The sequence below is a fragment of the Dicentrarchus labrax genome, unplaced genomic scaffold (assembly GCF_905237075.1).
Source record: "Dicentrarchus labrax unplaced genomic scaffold, dlabrax2021, whole genome shotgun sequence".
NCBI classification, from domain to species: domain Eukaryota; kingdom Metazoa; phylum Chordata; class Actinopteri; family Moronidae; genus Dicentrarchus; species Dicentrarchus labrax.
In genome coordinates, this window is record NW_026136715.1 from 18,327,163 (window position 1) to 18,345,500 (window position 18,338).

At 41.4% G+C, this 18,338-nt stretch overlaps 1 protein-coding gene across 3 annotated transcripts in view; it reads right to left on the reverse strand.

The window, feature by feature from the left end:
* The window catches only part of phactr3a (phosphatase and actin regulator 3a), a 30,752-nt gene that overhangs the window by 932 nt on the left and 11,482 nt on the right, over window positions 1–18,338 (reverse strand). The window contains exons 2-11 of one of the 3 annotated variants that reach the window (XM_051424526.1): window positions 11,479–11,640; window positions 9,964–10,131; window positions 8,926–9,141; window positions 7,590–7,818; window positions 6,971–7,221; window positions 5,881–6,034; window positions 1,417–1,472; window positions 919–980; window positions 623–763; window positions 180–256 (exon numbers count right to left, since the gene is read on the reverse strand). In XM_051424526.1, the coding sequence (XP_051280486.1) occupies window positions 180–256; window positions 623–763; window positions 919–980; window positions 1,417–1,472; window positions 5,881–6,034; window positions 6,971–7,221; window positions 7,590–7,818; window positions 8,926–9,141; window positions 9,964–10,131; window positions 11,479–11,640 (1,516 nt within the window). Of the gene's footprint in view, window positions 1–179; window positions 257–622; window positions 764–918; window positions 981–1,416; window positions 1,473–5,880; window positions 6,035–6,970; window positions 7,222–7,589; window positions 7,819–8,925; window positions 9,142–9,963; window positions 10,132–11,478; window positions 11,644–18,338 lie in introns of all 3 variants that reach the window. The other 2 variants (XM_051424525.1, XM_051424524.1) reach the window with 2 other exon arrangements.

Consider the following 18,338-nt stretch of genomic DNA (forward strand, 5'->3'; position numbering starts at 1 on the left):
CTCTCCAGAGGACAACCACCCCTAAACACCCCCCCGTTTAGAAGCACTCCATCTATCTTTAGCTCCTCAGCGCTCTCTGGATGAGCAAGGAGAGCTAAATATAGACCGCTGCTGCCCAGAATAGAGCAAACATACATTCCCAAACATACACAGACAGACATGGGCTTCTGAATACTGACCTCGTTAGGTGTTTGCTTGAGGCATGAACTTCCATCTCAGTGCTTTTAAACTCGTTCAGCTCTTTTCGGATTGCGGCCTGTGAGGGGGGAAAGAGGAAAAACAACATTAGTGGATCCCTAAGTACATCCTGAGCCATTGGGGTGCTGCAACCTTTGAACAGCAAAGTGGCAGCAAGAGGAAGAGAAAATATTATCAGCCTAAAAAAATAAAGAGAACTGGGGATTTGGTAAGATAAGCTGATAACAGCAACATGCAATGCAGATAGTCTTGATGAGCCAATAGGTCATGGAATTTGAAGAATTTTGGAATCAGACTGGCCTAAATAGTGAACCTGTTTTGGTGATGAGACCAAGTGATAGGACGAAACATCTTTCTTAACTGTCTAATATTATACAGTGTATTATATCCATACTGTCTCTCCGCGTTCCACACAAACACACACCTTGTCCGCTGCTGAGAGCCGAGTCCAGGGCTTGTCTGCTCTCCTGTCATAGTCCTGAGCTTTGGCCACCTCCACGTAGTCACTGAAGCGGATCAGAATCTTTCTGTCTCTTAGTTCATCTACTGTGGGCCGCTGGTTGAGCTGGAACACACAAGACATTGGGACAAACATTTACAGCCGGATGCTTTTCCACACGCTTCATGTGTACAAAACTTGGTTGATATTGTTTTGCTGTTAGTTATCTAAAACAAATGCTTCCAAATATATGGAAACTACTTGGTCACAGAGGGTTGTACCTTTCTGTTTAGCCGCTGTTTGATCTCTCTCCTCTCCTCTTGCTCTGTCTGGTCGTTTCTCTCTGGGAAAAAGAAAACAGCCAAATTAGAAATTCATACCACATCAGCAAGTAATTACTCTAAAAACACACATTGGAGACACTACAGGGTGTTATTTTATTTAAATGCTTAATTAGAGTACATTCATCAGCCATTGTGTAATTAAACTGATGTTAAATCTATAAATCTATGTAAGCCATAGCAAGTTTATCATGCCTTGACTCTGTGCAAATTCAGTTCCTGCCAGCTTTACCAGGCTTTACAGTGTGCACTCATGCGTTCTTTGGCTTCTGAATAATGTACTACACTTGGCAATCTGTGCTATTATTAATGCATCATCTTGCCCTGTTTTAGGTATTTTTGGTCAGGGCTTTGTTTTAATATACTAACAATATTTTTCTTATAAATATTATTAGAAAGTTTTGAAAAAAAAAAAGAAATGGGAGTGTTTGAACTTACGTTTCAAGATGTTCCGACTCTCCAGCTCCTCCACATTCGGTCTCTGGCTCAGCCTCCTGCGGAGAAACACCAAGACCACGTTTTGAACCATTGTGACTTGAGCTGTCCCTGTCCTATCCTTTCTTTACACCGGCTGTAGTTTCTTCACTGTGCGCGTTCTCGAGAGGAATCCCCTATGTCTCCATCTCGCATCCAAACCGCGGCTATGGTGTTTCGTCAGAGGCGCTCCCCACATCTGGAATAGTCGGAAGAAGCTCGATCCTCCTGTTTGAGAACTCTCCACCAAATTATTTGTCGGTCTCAGGATGCTGCATGTCAGGTGCAGCCGCCGGATTGCGTTTACTGTACACCGCAGCAGCAGCACAGGCACTCCTCTACTACCCGCCACAGACTACAGGCGCTTTTGAAGTGGGTCGTGACTGGCTGCTGGGGAGCGACTCCCCTAGTTTCCCTGGTTACTGCATGCATAATCTATGGGAGGCGGAGTCTAATGGGCTCCCACTCACGGCATCCCCAACCTCCTCCTGATGCACACTGGGCTACTGGCACAGTCATTTAACCCACGTTGTTGAACCACTTGATTTTATTTTTAGTCATTCAAAAGACCCATATTCAAAGGAAAAAAAATTTCAAACAAGGAATATTACACTTGATAGATTCAAAATACCGTTGCCTATTTTATGATCTAATACCATCTGTCCTATCTCTTCTTTACTATGACAGCCGTGTTTGAACATTCAGATTACACATTTATTTCAAGCTGTCACGTTCCCTTGCCATCAAAGCGTCCCAAAGGTCTCCAAAATCCAATGTTTTCCTGGAGTCCCCTGTGCGTGTGAACTATTCATACTTTCTATAAATAATAAATGTGAGCTGCACAACAGGGCTTGGCTCCAGACAGCATGTGGCACACCCCACAGCACACCTCCAGAGGTGGAAAGGACAGAGAGTGGAGAATGCCGCCACACAGCAGGGCTCTCTTTATCCCCTTTACCCGAGATAACACCGGCCACTTTATAGTTCTGTCCTGTAAAAGATCAAAGTTAGGTCACCCGCAAAGCAGGTGGCCCGATGTGTGTGTGCCACAATGGGCACTGAATAGCTCATAAAATCACTTTAGTCCTTTAAACCCTGTTAATACCATTTAAGTAGGACTAAAACCACATTTTTGTCACAACAGATGCCAGCATTTAAACAGGCATCAGTACTCTACTGCATTATGTTATAAGCATGTGTCTAAAGGTTTGCTTTCTACATCTCTACATAAGTGAAGCAACACTGGCAGTGGAAAGAAAGCTGGCTGCACAGTTGTATGTATCTAAACAGTAATGAGTACAGCCCAGCAATCAATCTGTTAAATAACACTCGTTTGACTAGACGTCCAGAAATAGCACGAGGAATAATTCAATAGTTTGATTCCCCAAGCAAACTCTCTTCTGAGAAATAAGATTAAAAGTGAAGAACAGGGGGACCCTTTAGTAGTTTTTGATCAAATCGGGGGTGTTTTTTTTCTACTATTGTAAAATCTCATTAGGTGGGGAACAGCACCAACACGACCGCTCTTTGGCTTCACGACTCTTCGATAAACTGAGATACAAAGTGCTCCCAGAGCTCTTACAGTATTACATTTTAAACAGATGAAAGAGAAAATCACTTTCAAAGCCCCAGCGAATATGACCATCCACTGTATTATTGACCTGGTCGCCGAGTTGCTTAGCAACAACACTTGGTATCTTTGAGACAATAGAGTCCTCCCGCAGAAATTCTCACTTCTCCCTAGCAACACACTAATGGGAATTTCACTATAACACACAGAGCTGTGTGCTTTACAGAGAATCTGGGGCTATTTTTAGACCACCTCCTTTTTTCGTCTATGTCGGTGAGCTGAATAAACCAAAGGTCGCTGTCAATAGAAACACTATTTTGGTAACAAAGACAGATTTTTTTTTCTTTGTGTGCCAAATGAATCACAAAAACCTTGTTGCTCTCCAACCATCTTCTGTCTCAGGTGACCGAGATGGTTTATTTGGGATAACCGAGAATATCACAACAGGAAAAAAACATTGACTCATTGCACCAGTTTCTCACCCACTGCTCTCTACATCCGGGTTTAATTGCTGAAATAAGGGTTTGAAAGGTATCCCCAGAATACCATGATGACGCAAAAACGCCTGTTGGCATAAGGGTTTCCATTTCCCACTCGGGATGTTCTGTAATGAACCGAGATAGAATAGAAAGTCTAACTACGCCAGCCAAGGGAGGAATGAAAAATCCAAACAAAAGGGAAAAAAAGCCAACGTGTGGGTGTCAGAGACTTTCAGTCTTTGATTTCAGCTGCCAACTCCACAAGGAGACAAAATTGGCCATTCCCAGCTTTCTTTCTTTTTCAAGTACAGTAGCAGGGCTCCCACCTGCTCCTCCCCCCATTATTTCTGCCATTATAACTCCCCGACAACACATTTGTGGAGAGAAGGGCGTGCATGGGGAGATGCATTATTGAACAGTGTCAGTGGCTAAGATTAGAAACAGTGGAGTGCGGCTGCAGCACAAGTGCCAGGCGGGGAGTCTCTAAAGATAGAAAGGTCATCTATCACTGACACAATGGATAGACAAGGTGTCATTATCCACCATAAGTCCTGATGGCATTTTCTGCTTGATCGGCAGCAAATGCAACAGTAGCTTTTCATTGTGAGCTGCAGATAGGATGGAAAAAAAGAGCAGATTGAATCTATGGTGGGAGTCACCTGGAAAAATCCAGAGGAGTGTGTGATGGATTGTTTTGTCATTTAGTATGAATTCTCAGGGGAAATGAGCTTTTTTTTCTCCCCCTCCTCTTCACCATTCTGAGCTATTTTTAGCCAGGATTTCCTCCCAAAATGGTGCAGTATGCCGTCAATTTATGCATGTACTGTACTGTCGGATGAGAACGCATATTCTTGCATATGCTTGACACTGTAGGTGAAGTATAAATATTTAAATAACTCATTTAGAGCCTCTGGTGTTACAGATTATGGCAGTGGTAATAACTCCAGACAAAGCAAAGGACTGCTGCCTTTTTGTGAAGCCTTTTTATATCTTACACAGCCTCTAAAGTCCTGGAGCAGGGTAAAGAGTTTTATTCAGTGGCGTCAGCATGAAGCTCACAAATAAAGTGTAAGTCGGTTGATCATTAATTTACACTGTCCTTGTGAAGAAATCTACAGCTATTAATCTAAAAGAGTAAATTCACTGAATCCAGTGTATAATTAGATATTTACATAACAGGCAGCTTCTCTCACTGCTGTGCTACAAGTGGAACCCTCTCTGTCTTTAAGACAAAGACCCTGCTAGCTCTCATGCTAGCTACAGTTGTGCTCCATCCTCACTTTTACATAAGCTTGTGACCTCGCGAGCAGTTATTCACCTTTTTTCGAATAACAATAAGATATGTTCTCCCAGCGAATCTAAGAATAGACCGGGGAGGCAGTATTCTTAGTTGTCTCACAGACAGACGCTAGATCTTGTTCTCTTGAAAGTGTGGGTGGCACTCTGTGCTTGGCTGTGTTATTGCACAGCAGGTTATGTAACGCCGTGGTGTGCCTGTTTGACACACTGGTGTTAAAGAATCTGAGTCTTGTGACACATTCACACACGAGTCAGTCTTTGGACATTTCTCAGTTGTATTAGAAAAGCTAGTTGTTCTATTAATGTCCTGGTAGGAGAGCACTAATATGAACATCAGCGGTGCGTCTTGCACAAACAGATTTCCTGGAAGCAGCGTCTGTCTGTACTTGTTGCACTTCAGAAAGTGTGAGAACAGTTGTTCTTTTGAAAGCATCCAGGCGTGTACTCGACACGTGTGTTTCTTGTGCCAAATGATTTCTGGGACTTTATTTGTTTTGAATAGATATGTCATTTCCCCACTTTGGGAACCTTCTCAGTTTTAGTTAAAATGGTTTAGTGCTGTGCTGTAATATAATAGAGGCTTCCCAGTACGAGGATTGGCCTTGAGTAAAAAAGTATTACACCCCAACAGTCTCCTCTGAGCAGTAGCAGATTACACAACATAAATCAAGTCTGTGCAAAACAATCAGATAATCTGCTTAGATCCAGTTTTTTTTATCTCACCTCCTCCTACTGTTGGGTGTTATGTAACTGAAGCAATTAAGCATATAGGTTTACCCTGCAAAAATCCATTGTCCTGATCCATCATGTGTTTGCATTGTTCCACCACGATTAACACAGAAATCATTAGCTAACTGCAGCGATATTAAGGGATTGTAGCTAGAAAGATATTTCAGAGCACAAAGAGAAATGCTTTTACTGATATGAGTAAAATATTTCATACGTCTATCACAGGACAAAATACATTGTACAACCCGGTGTTCAACAATGATCAGCGCTTAAGGTTTATTGCAATTACTTCAACAAGTACATCACTAATACTCCAGATACACAGATTAAAATGAGGATTTCATTGCTTACTTGGCAAGTTTCATCTCAATCTGCTGGCGAATTTCCTGGCGCTCCTGGTCGCTCCTTGCTGGGAAGATATTCCTGTCCTCCAACTCCTGCTTGCTGGGCCTGTTTCGAAGTTTGACAGCCAGCAACTCCTTCCTTAGCCTGCGAGGAAGTGTGCCTGCAACCACGCATACATGCATTAACATAGAAAACTCTACCTTATTACCATCCTTTGCAGACTCTCAGCTCTGACTATATGCAAACACATACTGTAAATCTGAAAACGCTGCCAATCCTTCCTCCATCCCAAATGCCAACAACCTCAGCAAACATCCACACCAAGTGATTGTTATTTACAGTGCAGTTTTTTAGTATTTGAACGACACCTTTTATATTGTGTTTGCTCTGTCCTGAAGCAAATTCGATTTGAAATGAAATGGTGACTATGAGGGAAAAATGCCAACTCTCAACTTTAAGAATGTTTGAGTGTGTTCACATTAGTAATATTGTACAACTCATAGCTGCTTTTATATGGAACTCCCAAGGCAGGATTACCAACTGCGCAAACCAGGCTACTACCCCAAAGACACAGACCTCCAGGAGTCCACAGGTTCACTGTGTCAACTGTGTAAAGTCTAATATTTACTGAAATAATAAGGATCCTGAGGCACTATGATAGAAGAGGGACCAATTTAATTAATTAAATTGTGCAAAAATTATATTATTCTGTTTGACTGTATTAAGATTGCATTAATTGATTTTTTTGTTCTTTTATAAAGTTGCTATGGTGAATTTGTCAGTTGCCTATTTACACATCCAGCAACCACAGGGCAACAGTAGTATTCAGTTAGAGTCGTGTTTAGCCACCTGACAAATGTTCAGTCAACTCCCGAAGATAAATATGTGGCTCTTTAGCTTTTAAAAGTGACTATAATCAACATGCTAGCAATTAATTTTTAGACATAAACACATTCAAATTCAATCAAATTTCAAGAATTTAAGTTCACAGTCATTGTTTTATTTTAAATCTAACATGTACAGCATAGAGCCAGGACAAAACCAAAAGGAACGTGGAAATGCACTGTACATCGTACTTGTAAGCTCTTCAACCCACCAGAGATAACGGACTCATTCCAGTCGTCCAAGTCGGTGGGGAGGCCTGAGGTGTTGGAGAAGCACTGGTCCAGCCGCACGTTCTCCTTATTCTCCTCCGCCTCCTTCTTGGGCCAGTTGGACCCTCCGCCTCCCACACAGCCGCCCCCCAAAGATGATGTGTGTTGGTTCTCGGAGCTGCAGGAGCGAGAGAGCCGCCCGTCTGAACACCACAGCCGCGGGGGTGAGCCCTGCTCACACCCTTCGTGCACACTAAAGGAACACAGAGAGGAGGGAAAATTAAGGTTGATAGTAGTGGGAGGAGTTAAGGATAACATCTGGAATTTAAATATATTAGCTTTTAAGGATGTAATCTATCTATTTCTAATAATTCTAGTCTATTTGGAGGACATTTTGAACAAATTGTTGTATTGTCAGAAATTAGAGATGTGTGCAAACTTCATTATAGTCACCAAATATCATATCCTGTCATATGGGATATAAGCTTTTCATCAACGCCAGCATTAGCTTTAACACCAATAAGACAACAAACAAAGCAACATATCTGTTTTCACCGCCCCAGTATGTCTGAGTGAGGAAGCCAATATAAACAGATGTATGGGGTCAACCTGAGGGCTTACCTCTCCTGTCTGTTCTTGGAAGCGAAGGCTCTCTGCAGCTCCTCCATGATGCAGCTAGGGGGCATGGGAGGGTGCATCATATTGCCTAGATGTGGGGAGCCTGAGGAGTTGGCCAGGGGCCCTCGTAGTGGCAGGGTCATTGAAGACAGGCTTTCTGTGGCCCTGGGTGGAGGCTCCTTGGGGAGGTAGGAGTTGGGCAGGTGAGCGGGGAGCGATACAGGGCCTGAATCTGAAGGGAGGGATGAGCAGATAAACACAAACATTATAAGAATCACTCTTTTTTTTAATTTTATTATCCTCATATCCATTTGCGGGGTCACAGGAAATGGCTTTTATCTTAGGATTCTGAGCTGGAGTTTGAGAAACACATTTACATTTGTACTTTTGAATTTAGACTCTCCACTACACTTGACTTGCACAGATGTTTAATATAAGAGGACATTTGAGCATCTGGAGGAAAAATATGAACACAGGGAAATAAACTTAAAAGGTTATCTTGCAAAGAAGTTAGAGATCGGCCATCTGCAGTGTATCTACAGTATGCGTGTTCTATTAATGGGTAGAAAGTGTGACTCTACCTACCCACTTCAAAGTTACCAAATTTAGTATTTGTCAAACTGCAGAATATGCAACTTTGTATTGATGATCCACAACATTTCAGGAAATATACTTTTTACTTCACTACATTCATTTGACAGCTGTAGTTACTAGTACTTTTCAGATTTACTTCATATAATAAATATACAGTATTATATATATACAGTAGTATTATATATTGTATGAATATACACAACACATTGTTAAAAAATAAAGCTTCCCAACCACAACCTTTTCGTCTCTTGATCTCTTGGAATAAAACCAAAACAGGGAGTGTCTATTTGACACTCCCTGTCATGTTTTACATGTCCATGAGTTGTTGGCATCTAAGATAGTTTAATTTAAAGACCTATTTGAGGCCCAGACATGTAAAATTATCCAATATTTAACGAAACAAAGATAAAAAGAAAATTTGAAAAAAATGAAAATAAATCTGTGCTTTCTTCTTTTCTCTTAATTAATTAATTAAGTAATCCTGTTATGACCCCCTCAGATCTATTTTACAGATTCCCAGGTTGGGAACTGCTGGACTAAACTACCAACGTGTAGTTCAGTAACAGTAAAATGCTGCTTACACAATGTCGTATCAGAATCAACAATATAATAACATAATAATAATATTTCAGTGACTGTACTGAACAAGCTTTTACTTTGGATACATCTAGTACATCTCATAATACTTCTGTACTTGTAGTATTATTACTCTCATGACATGTATGGAAACATATGAGTGGCTCACCATCTCCAGTACTCAGCTGGGACAAAAGTTTTGGAGGTACTTGTGGTGGGGAAGTTCCTGGAGTAATGTCCTCCTCTGGCCTGTCTTCCATGTGCTCTCCCACGTCCTGCAGCCCCTCAGGTAAATCCCCAGCAGGGTGAACCTCATCGCCTCCCTCCCCTTCCGGTAGTGGTATATTCTCCTCCACCCGTTCACAGTCCTGGAGAGGGGCAGCTACTGGAGGACATGAATGAAGGAAAAATAATGTCACTATTAAAAGGACGACAGCTGGTGGAAACAGCTTGTAAAAGAATGTTTTGAAGATGAAGGCGGTTACGTAGCAAGAACTGTACATCACAGCCCGGTTATAATTGACACGACTTGTGATGAAAACATCTGACTACACTGAAATACAAATGAAAAGACTTGTAAAATACTAACGGAAATGAAAAGCCTAAGAGTGATTGTTGAAATATAAATTGCAGATGGTGTTTTATAAAAGAAAAAAAATAATAAAATGAACAGATTCTAAAATGAATGAAACAGTAATGCAATTTGTACATTTTTTCCAAGCTGATTTTCTACAAATCTAGAATTTCTACAATGTCCAACTATACTTAAATGTACTGTATTTGTACAAACAAATATACATATTAGAGACAAAGAATGTCACTGAATTGTCTTTGCTGCCCTCTAGTGGTTCATATGTAGAGGATTAATTCCATCTCAGTTTCTTGTAGGAAAGCAAAACATTTGGGCAAAATGTTTCCCACTTAAATACTTATTATAAATATAGCAGGTAGGTTATAGGTTTTTGTGTCAACTTTTGTTCTAAGGAAACAGCTTAAAAATCCCTCTGTGTTCATTCAGATTGGTTTCAAGCATTTTATCAAACTGATCACAGCAATCTTATGCACTCTCATATTGATCTACTATAATGCGGAGGGAAAGACACCCAGACACTTTTTGAATCCATTTCTCACTTGTCTGTTGTTTTTGCAATTTTATTATGTCCATTGATTAGTTGATGGCTGTGAGTACAGCAAGGAATTGTCGTACCTTGAAGGGGATACTCCTCCTCAGGACCAAGGTATTCCACACTGCTGACTGTGAGGTTAGCGTTTAAAGGTCCCCCGAATCCTCCAAGCAGGACTGTGCCATCTGAGCAGCAGCCCTGGGTGGGGGAGTTCAGGTCGTGGCATAGAAGACTGCTGGATAATGCTACATCTGCGAGAGGATAAGAGGTGGAGAAGTTATTAGAAAGAGTTCAAGTCATAAAAAAGGAATTTTTTAGTATTTATTCCCCCTGTTGCTGAACCACACAGCTGATCTATACAGTTACAATCAAACAGCATTTTGAGACCATCTTACTTGCTTGATTCCTGAATCAAGTCATTGTTTTCCAAGTGAAAAGGGAAGTCCAGTGTCACGTCCCAAATCCTAAAAATGTCCTAAACAAGTAATAATGCCCTCTTCACCAAATGTAATGCCATTTCAACAACAAAAATTATCTTTGGTAACATTTTTTACAACTGGCACTCAGTAGTTAGTTCTTCATGGTTAGTTCTACAAAACGAGATATATCCTTGCTAAATTTGTAAAACATGAACCAAGCATAAAGCATTTATTACTTATATTTGTCTACACTGATGCTACTTTATAGTATTCTTTATTTTTAAGCAGAATAACAGGTTCATATTTTTCTTGTGTTGTACAAAAGGAGCAAGGACATGCACTATATTATAACTGGACAGGAAAGACCTTTGTATCTTTAAGCAGAACATTCTATTCATCCAGATGAAGGTTTCAAGAGTCTTTGAGGATTCTGAAAAATACCTTCAGAACAGCGTTAAGTGTTTGACAAAAGTAAAATAGCAGCCATTTAAGGAACAATACAATTTAAAAAAGTGGGTCAGTGCCAGCAAACAATGTCTGATATTTTGTTGAACTTAAAGATCCTCTCAAGACATGTATTAAGACATACATACAAACAGTCTGCTTGGAACAAACATGTGTCTGATGTTGTTTTTATCCAGAAAAAAAGTATAATTTTCACATTCAAATCTTTTAAAAGGCATCTACTGCATTTACCTCATTAAAAATCCCAGAATCTATGAATATGCTAATTTAGTTCACACAAGATGTCTTCTACTTCACTGTAAAGTCCATTCTCAGTGTCTGTGCACTGGTGGCTTCACGTTTCTACACCACATTTGTATAAGTTGCATACTGGACCAGGATTGATTTCCACACTATAAAAAAAAATAAGAACAATATTTCTAAGTGGAAGGGAACTTAAAACAATATTGTGCTGTGCATCTCTGTGGGTTAGTAAAAATGTATAAAACTGCTCTCTGGTGTTCATGAGGACTGACTTAATTGGAACATGACTTACCACATCTTTTCACCCACACCCTCTCGTTATCTCTTCCTAACCTAATTTATCAGAGGAGATGAGGAGTAATGTGGGAATTTGAATGTGTGTTCATGTGTTTGTGGATGTAAACATGGAAATATACAGCCACCCTCTACCATAACTTCACCTTCCACCCACCCAACCATCCAGCCCTGTACCTGTGGAACTCTGCTTGAGCTTCTCATTTTTCTTTTTCCTCCACTTCCAGGGCTTGAAGATGCGCCCCAGGGTGGCCAGCTTGCTGTTACGTCGGATGGGTGGAGTGTGGACCCCGGTCACCAGGCAACCAGTCCTCAGCACCCTCTGCTGGTCCACCAACTCTACTACAGTGACAGTGGAGGAGGAAGAGAAGCCAAGAGAAGGGTTGAGAGTTGTTACAGGAGGATGAAATGGGGTAAGGAAAGAGTGGGTGGGCGTGTGTGGTGGAGAAGCACGAAAAGAGGGCAAAGAGTGGGTTGCAGTATGGAGGTGGGGATACAGAGATGAAGAAAAATGTGTAGAAGTAGGTGAGAGGAGACAGTTTAAGGGAGGGGAGAGAAAAACCAGAGCACAATTAGTATGCTCACCTTACTGAATAAACCATGATGGACTCCAAGTGCTGTGAACAGATTGAATTAGAGAGACTAATTTGATCAAGCCACACTCCCTCACGGCTGTTATTTCCCTGCGAATCCCCTCCCACCGAGCCATACGTCATAATATCAAAATAAAAAACTCTCACCGTCAAAATTTGGAGGGAACATAAGAGGACATAGACACAGACAGACCTCATAAGACTACAAAAGATGCATTTCCCTGGAGACCAACAGGTGTGCCAGCCTCGCTGCTTTCCCAGAAACAGCATTAGGCTCAGCTGCCTGCTAAAACAGGGCTGATTGTTTTATTGTGTCATCCTTCTGTTTTTCTATTATACCACTCATATGTTCTCTGTCCTAGCTGTCCCAAGTGTTTTCAGGAGGTACAAATATATCTGCAATATGTTGCCTAATGCCACAAAATATGGGTGGCATTATTTCTTCCCACAGTGTGATGATTTATTCATGTCTTCCATGTTGCTTATGTCTGAGGATGGTTCAACCACATGTGCTCATCTGCTTATATTCTGCATGCAGGCAAATCCGTTTCCCTCTTTCCTTCCTTTTTTTTTTTGCTCTCTCAAATGCTTGCTGGTCTTGAAGGGTCTTCATAAAATAATATAAATACACAATAAAAAAAAAAGAAAAATGTCTCAAATAAAAGTACATCTGTGTGAGATTCAGTAGATTTAGTTTCATATACAAATAATGTTTCCGATAAAATGAATGAATGTAAAACAGTATTCAGCAATCAGTGGTGAGTGCAGTCCGTAATATTGAATGTGAGTGACAATGAGCTGTCCCCAACCACTTGGCTGCCATCTCTGGCAGAGAGAGCACCTTTCTCACTTTAAAGGAAACTTATGTATTTCACTGAACAAGAGGCTGTGACTCATCAGGCAAAGTGTGGTCTTACAGATCCATGTGCGTACATTGCCGCTGGGTCGCCTGCATGTAGTCAAGAGCCAAGAAAGAGGAAATGTACAATAAATTCCATGTATTTAAGAGCTACATACGTCAATGCAGCAATGTCTGCCTTCAGGAGACTGATATCTTTGTTCAAATATTCAGCTGAGGAGGAGGCAAGGATTTGTGATGGGGGATGTTGGGAGAGGAAGGTGGTGGTTTGTGTGTGTGTGGGGGGGGGGGGTGCAGAGTGGCTGAGGGTGTGATGTAGAGTACAGTGATGGAGGAGGGAGGATACAGCTGACTCCTTTTCATGCTTTTTTTTTTGTGCAGCCCCCTGTTTCTTCCCTAAAGCACATGGGTAGGAAGTAGAACCAGGATTGTGGTAGTGATTGGGGGAGGAGGAGAAACAAGGAAAGGAGGGCAAACAGCAGAGGAAAGGGTGGGAAAGGAAAGGAGAGGAAAAGTGGTGACAAAAGGAAAAGGCAGTGAGAAACAAGGAAAGAAAGAAGAGGAGAGGAGAAAAAGGAGAGCAGAGGAAAGAAAGGGTAGTGGCAAAAGGGGGGGGGGGACAAGTAGAGAGGAAGGAAAAAGAAAGAAAGGGAAAGGAAAAGTAATGGCAAGACAGAGGAAGAAGTAAAGGACAGATGAGATGAAAGGAGATAATTTCCAGTCGGCCTTTGACTGTAAAAGTTGCCCGGAAACAGGTCAGTTGACCACGCACACCCGTCTCACTGTGTCATCATCACTTCTGTCACACATGCAGCGTGGCAGACGTAGCGCCGCACGCAGAATCCAGGTCAATCTTGAAGGAAACGCACCCAGTCGCGCAGAGAAAAAAAAAAAAAGCTTAAGAGAAGGAGGGGGGGGAGTAGGAGGGGTAGAGGTGTTGAGAGAGAGCGAGAGAGAGACAGTGTGTGGAGAGTGACGAGAAGGGGGGAGAGGAGGTGGGGTCAGGCCCGCTGCTGTTGCCATGGTGACCACATCCAGATGCTGCCGCAGCAGTGGGAGCCGGCAAGAGGAGCGAGTCAGTCTGTAGCTCAGAGGAGAGGAGGAGAGAGGAGAGCAGAGGAGCCCCCTACACAGACACTGCCTGCCACATCTAAAGCCAGTGGCAGCACCCAGTGCATTGTGGGTAGGAGGGGTGATACCACATGGAGGACTGAGATCTGTCTGCATTTTGAAAGGGGGAAGTAGATGGGAGGAGGGAGGAGGAGGAGAGAAGGGGGATTCCAGGGAGAAGAGGCGAGAAGGAGAGATGGGAGGGGGCTGTTGCTATACGGAAGAGCTTGCAGGAGAATCTGGGCTCGTCCAATCACGGCGCAGCTATTTATAATGCATATCAAGTAACTCTTCATTTTTCATAGAAGGGGTGGTTGTTCAGAGAAAATGACAGGAGTCTGGGCAGAGCACAGGAATTAGGTGAAAACACATGCATGCACATAGAGATTTCTTTTATCCGCCGGATGAGGATGTATCGAAATGTGTGTCAGATAAGCATGAATGGACTACATGCACCACGTGGCGAGTATGCGTGACTCTAATTAATACGCTAACGCAAAATAGGATTTATTAAATCCATGTGTCATGTTGATGCAGTGGACCAATAGTCTGTTTGCTGTACGCCCTCTCCAACATAAGTCTGCACACACTGTAATTCCAATCGAGTGGTGGCGTCACAGATAAACACAAGATAAAAGATTAAACCCCCAACAAGAAAACATAATTTAATTCATAAAATACCTCAGGAATACAAGCAAATGTAAACTTTGAATGCCACAGTCTATGCTGCATTAGTGCAGTGTGAACTCAAAAATGATTTAAGAGAGGAATAAAGTAGGCAATGTGATAATGTGACTTGGCAAGAAAACTACAACAGAGAGTGTTAGTGTGCCACCAGGGACCACACCCCACTTAACCAGCTTGTCAGCACATTCAGGAGCATAAGATCTCTCCCCACATGTACACACTGAGCACATCCCCCTTCCCAAGTGCCCAAGATGAGCTAGCCAACAGGAATAAATGAATGAAGTCTAAAAGTGAAAGGTAACTTTAAAAAAGGAACACGTATTTTGTGGATGATGAAATGCCAAACACCCAATTTTCCTGCTCTGTTGCAACACTGACAACCACAAAGGCAAAGAATGTGAGTGAGCAACAAATACAACTGAATCTGCCTGTGACCTTTTCAGATTTTGCAATGAAAGGGATTCACACTGAGGGGTAGGATAATATCAGCAGCATAGTTATAGCAGTGAGGTTGTATGAGGCAAAGCCTTGCTTTGCTGAATCACCTGATAAACTGATCTAATGAGTGGGTTTGTGTTTTTAAAAGCTCTCTCTGTTGTATTAAAAGACAAATCAGAACAAAACAGCACTTTAGTATTAATTTAGTAGCTCAAATATTTGCACCGCTTGCCTTACACATTGAACTACAGTGAAACATTCAAGTATTGATCATTTTATTTTATAAGCAGGTATTTAAACCTCTCGTCGGCCTTCAGATCTCTGGAATAGCAATGCTGAAAAGGCCTTGAAGGGTTGTCAAGGAAGTCAGAAAATAGAGTTTGTCCTTCGAATTTATGTACATTTACATCTTAAGACTAGTAGTACAGTTCTATTTTTGTTTATCTGTTAGCTGAGGAAGATCATTTTAATAAATTGTCCTAATCAGTTAGTTATAGTTTCATTTTGTAGGCATTCTAATTGGTCGGTCCACCACTTTAATCCAGAGTGAAATATGTCTGAAACTATTACTGTACATGAATTCCTGGTCCCCAGAATACTTTCATTAGGTCATTAGGATGAAAGCTATTAATTTTGATGATAATGACTTTCCTCCAGAGCCAGGTTTTCTCTAATTCTGTCAAATATCTCAACATCTACAGCTGGATTGAAACACATTTTTATAAAGACGTTCATGATTCCCAGAGGATGAATCCTAAAAATGTTCTGATCCCCTGACTCTTCATCTAGCGCCACCGTGAGATTGACATTTGGTGTTTTTGAGAGAAATGTCTCAACAACTACATTACTTGATAGATTGCCATGAAATGTGGTTCAGAAATTCATGTTCCCCTGAGGATGACCTGTCATAACTTTGGTTATTTACAGTTTACGTTTCCTCTAGCACCATCATCAGGTCAAAAAGTCCTATACTTTGGTTAGCATGCTAATATGCTAAACTAAAATGTTAAACCTGGTAAAACATTTCACCTGCTAAACATTAGCATGTTAGAATTGTCCTTGTGAGGACATTGCCATGCTAGCATTAGCATTTTGCTTAAAGCATCACTACACAGCCTCACACAGGCTCACACAGCCGCTAGCATGCCTGCAGACTATTATTACTGTACTGTACCTGCTGCAAGCACTTCTAAACCAAACCTGATAAGAAAGAAATATATATCACTGTGTAACCTTTGCTGTTAAATTCTGTTTATGTGCTTCAGTGGTCTCATCACAGCTATAAATAACATCAGACTGACCCTTGACTCCCAACATCTCTGCAGGCCCCACAGAGCCCCAGCTCCTCGCTCCAGCCACCCTGCTCCTTCCACCCAGGCAACTGACAATGTGCCCTTGAATGGACCACCTCCTTACCCGCTGACACGCCAGCTAACCTCCTCACTTTACCCCCCTGGCTTTACAACTGCGCTGCCATCTGTCTGAAGCCTGGCTGCCTCGGGGGCCCGGCCACACTCAGGGCACACTGCTAATGACTCGCAGGGAGAGAGTAAGGAGCAGAAGGGCTGAAGCAACGTAAAATGAAAATAGAATTAATAAGAAAAGAAAGGATGAGATCAAGAATGGTAGTTTTCAAGTTTAGATGGATTTATTAAAGGAAAATCAGAGAGAATAATGAACACCTTCACAAAATCACTCTATTCAGGCTCCAAAAAAGTCCACCCAACACGGACATTAATAATATCTGAAAGCCTTGTCTCATAAAGCTTTCTTTCTTGTATGAGATTTATTTTGTCACTGCTCTGAACTTTGTCCCAGAAAATTACTCTATGTACACATTTGCATATCCAATCACCAATATTCATCCTGCTGAACAGTGTTTCAATAATACAAAAATAATAACATTACTAATGAGCAAAATATCTTTCTTCTCTTCAGGACAGTTTTATTATTGATGCATTTCAGACAATAGGTAGGGGACCATAACAAACACCGAGGACACAGAGGTCAGGTCCATGTTTTTTTTGTTCCATTTTTCATACCACAATGTACTTCATTAAGAGGGGGAAGAATAGTCGTCTGAGTCGACTTTCAAATGAAAGCCCAATCTAGAGCAAAACATTCTCATTTTAAAGCCCACCCTGAATTAAATTACTAGCATTAAAGGGGGAAAAACACACATTGTATAACCCAATGAGTGGTCCACATTAACCCTAATAAATAAGTTCTGGTCAAAACAATCCAAAACTAGCTGTGCTTCTTATGTACACGTGTTAAGATGACTCATCCTAACATGTGTGTACTTGTGTACTTTAACTTGTTTGGGAATGAAACTAATTTCTGAGAAAAATATGGTAAGGCAACATGAGTCTGCAAAGGTCAAGTCTCCAGATCATCAAAGTGATTACAGCCCTAGTGTGAAACTCCAGCATGTGGGCAACTGGCATCAAGAGAGTGAAATGATGTCAGTGAGGCCAGCAACCAATAGGAAATGCCGGAGGCCCTTGTTTGTTACCATATGTTGGTGTTGAGAATGAGGACTAGTGGGTGGCTTCATGTGTAAGACTTTGCTGTGGCATCAACAAAGAAAATCAAGAATCTAGCTCATTCTCAGTTTCTGATAAAAGGCTGCTTCTCAGATATATGTTGGGACAAGTAGAAACTGATTCGATTTTGATGGTTTGTCTTTTGTGGCTGTGGAGGGGCTTTGTCAAAAAGGTTTGGCTTGGACACTTCAAACTTCTAAAGGACCACTGTGTAGGATTTAGTGGCATCTAGTGGTGAGGTTGCAGACTGCAACCACCTGAATACCCCTCCACTCATGCCTCCCTTTCCAAATGTGTAGGAGAACCTACGGTGGCCTTTAGGTAAGGTAAAAATGCCACAAAAGAAAAAAGAGCCAGTGTTTGATTTGTCCGTTCTGGAGTCATGTGTAACATTTAGTCAAATCTATTGTCAGAAATGGAATATAATATTCATAGGTATGTTTTCATAATCACCTGAATACAGGAACTGTTGTGTTTTTGTTAGCTTAGAATTTGCTGTTTTTATCTACAGAGGGAGCAGGTCCTCTTGTACAGAGTCTGCCATGTTTCTACAGTAACTCAGGATGAATCAAAGTTAACATCCTTAGTTATTATTTATTAACAGTCGAAAACTCAAAAAGCTAACCTCCTTCATCAGGACTGTGTGGGTGTGGTGGCTTGATCTGATGTTGGAAACTCAAGCAAACAACACATCATCCGTCATCATGTTTTTATTTAAACGTTGCTAAACTGTGATTGGTGCACGGAAGTACTCGCCCACTTCAAACCAGCAGAGATAAAAACACAAATACAGAAATCTCCTGT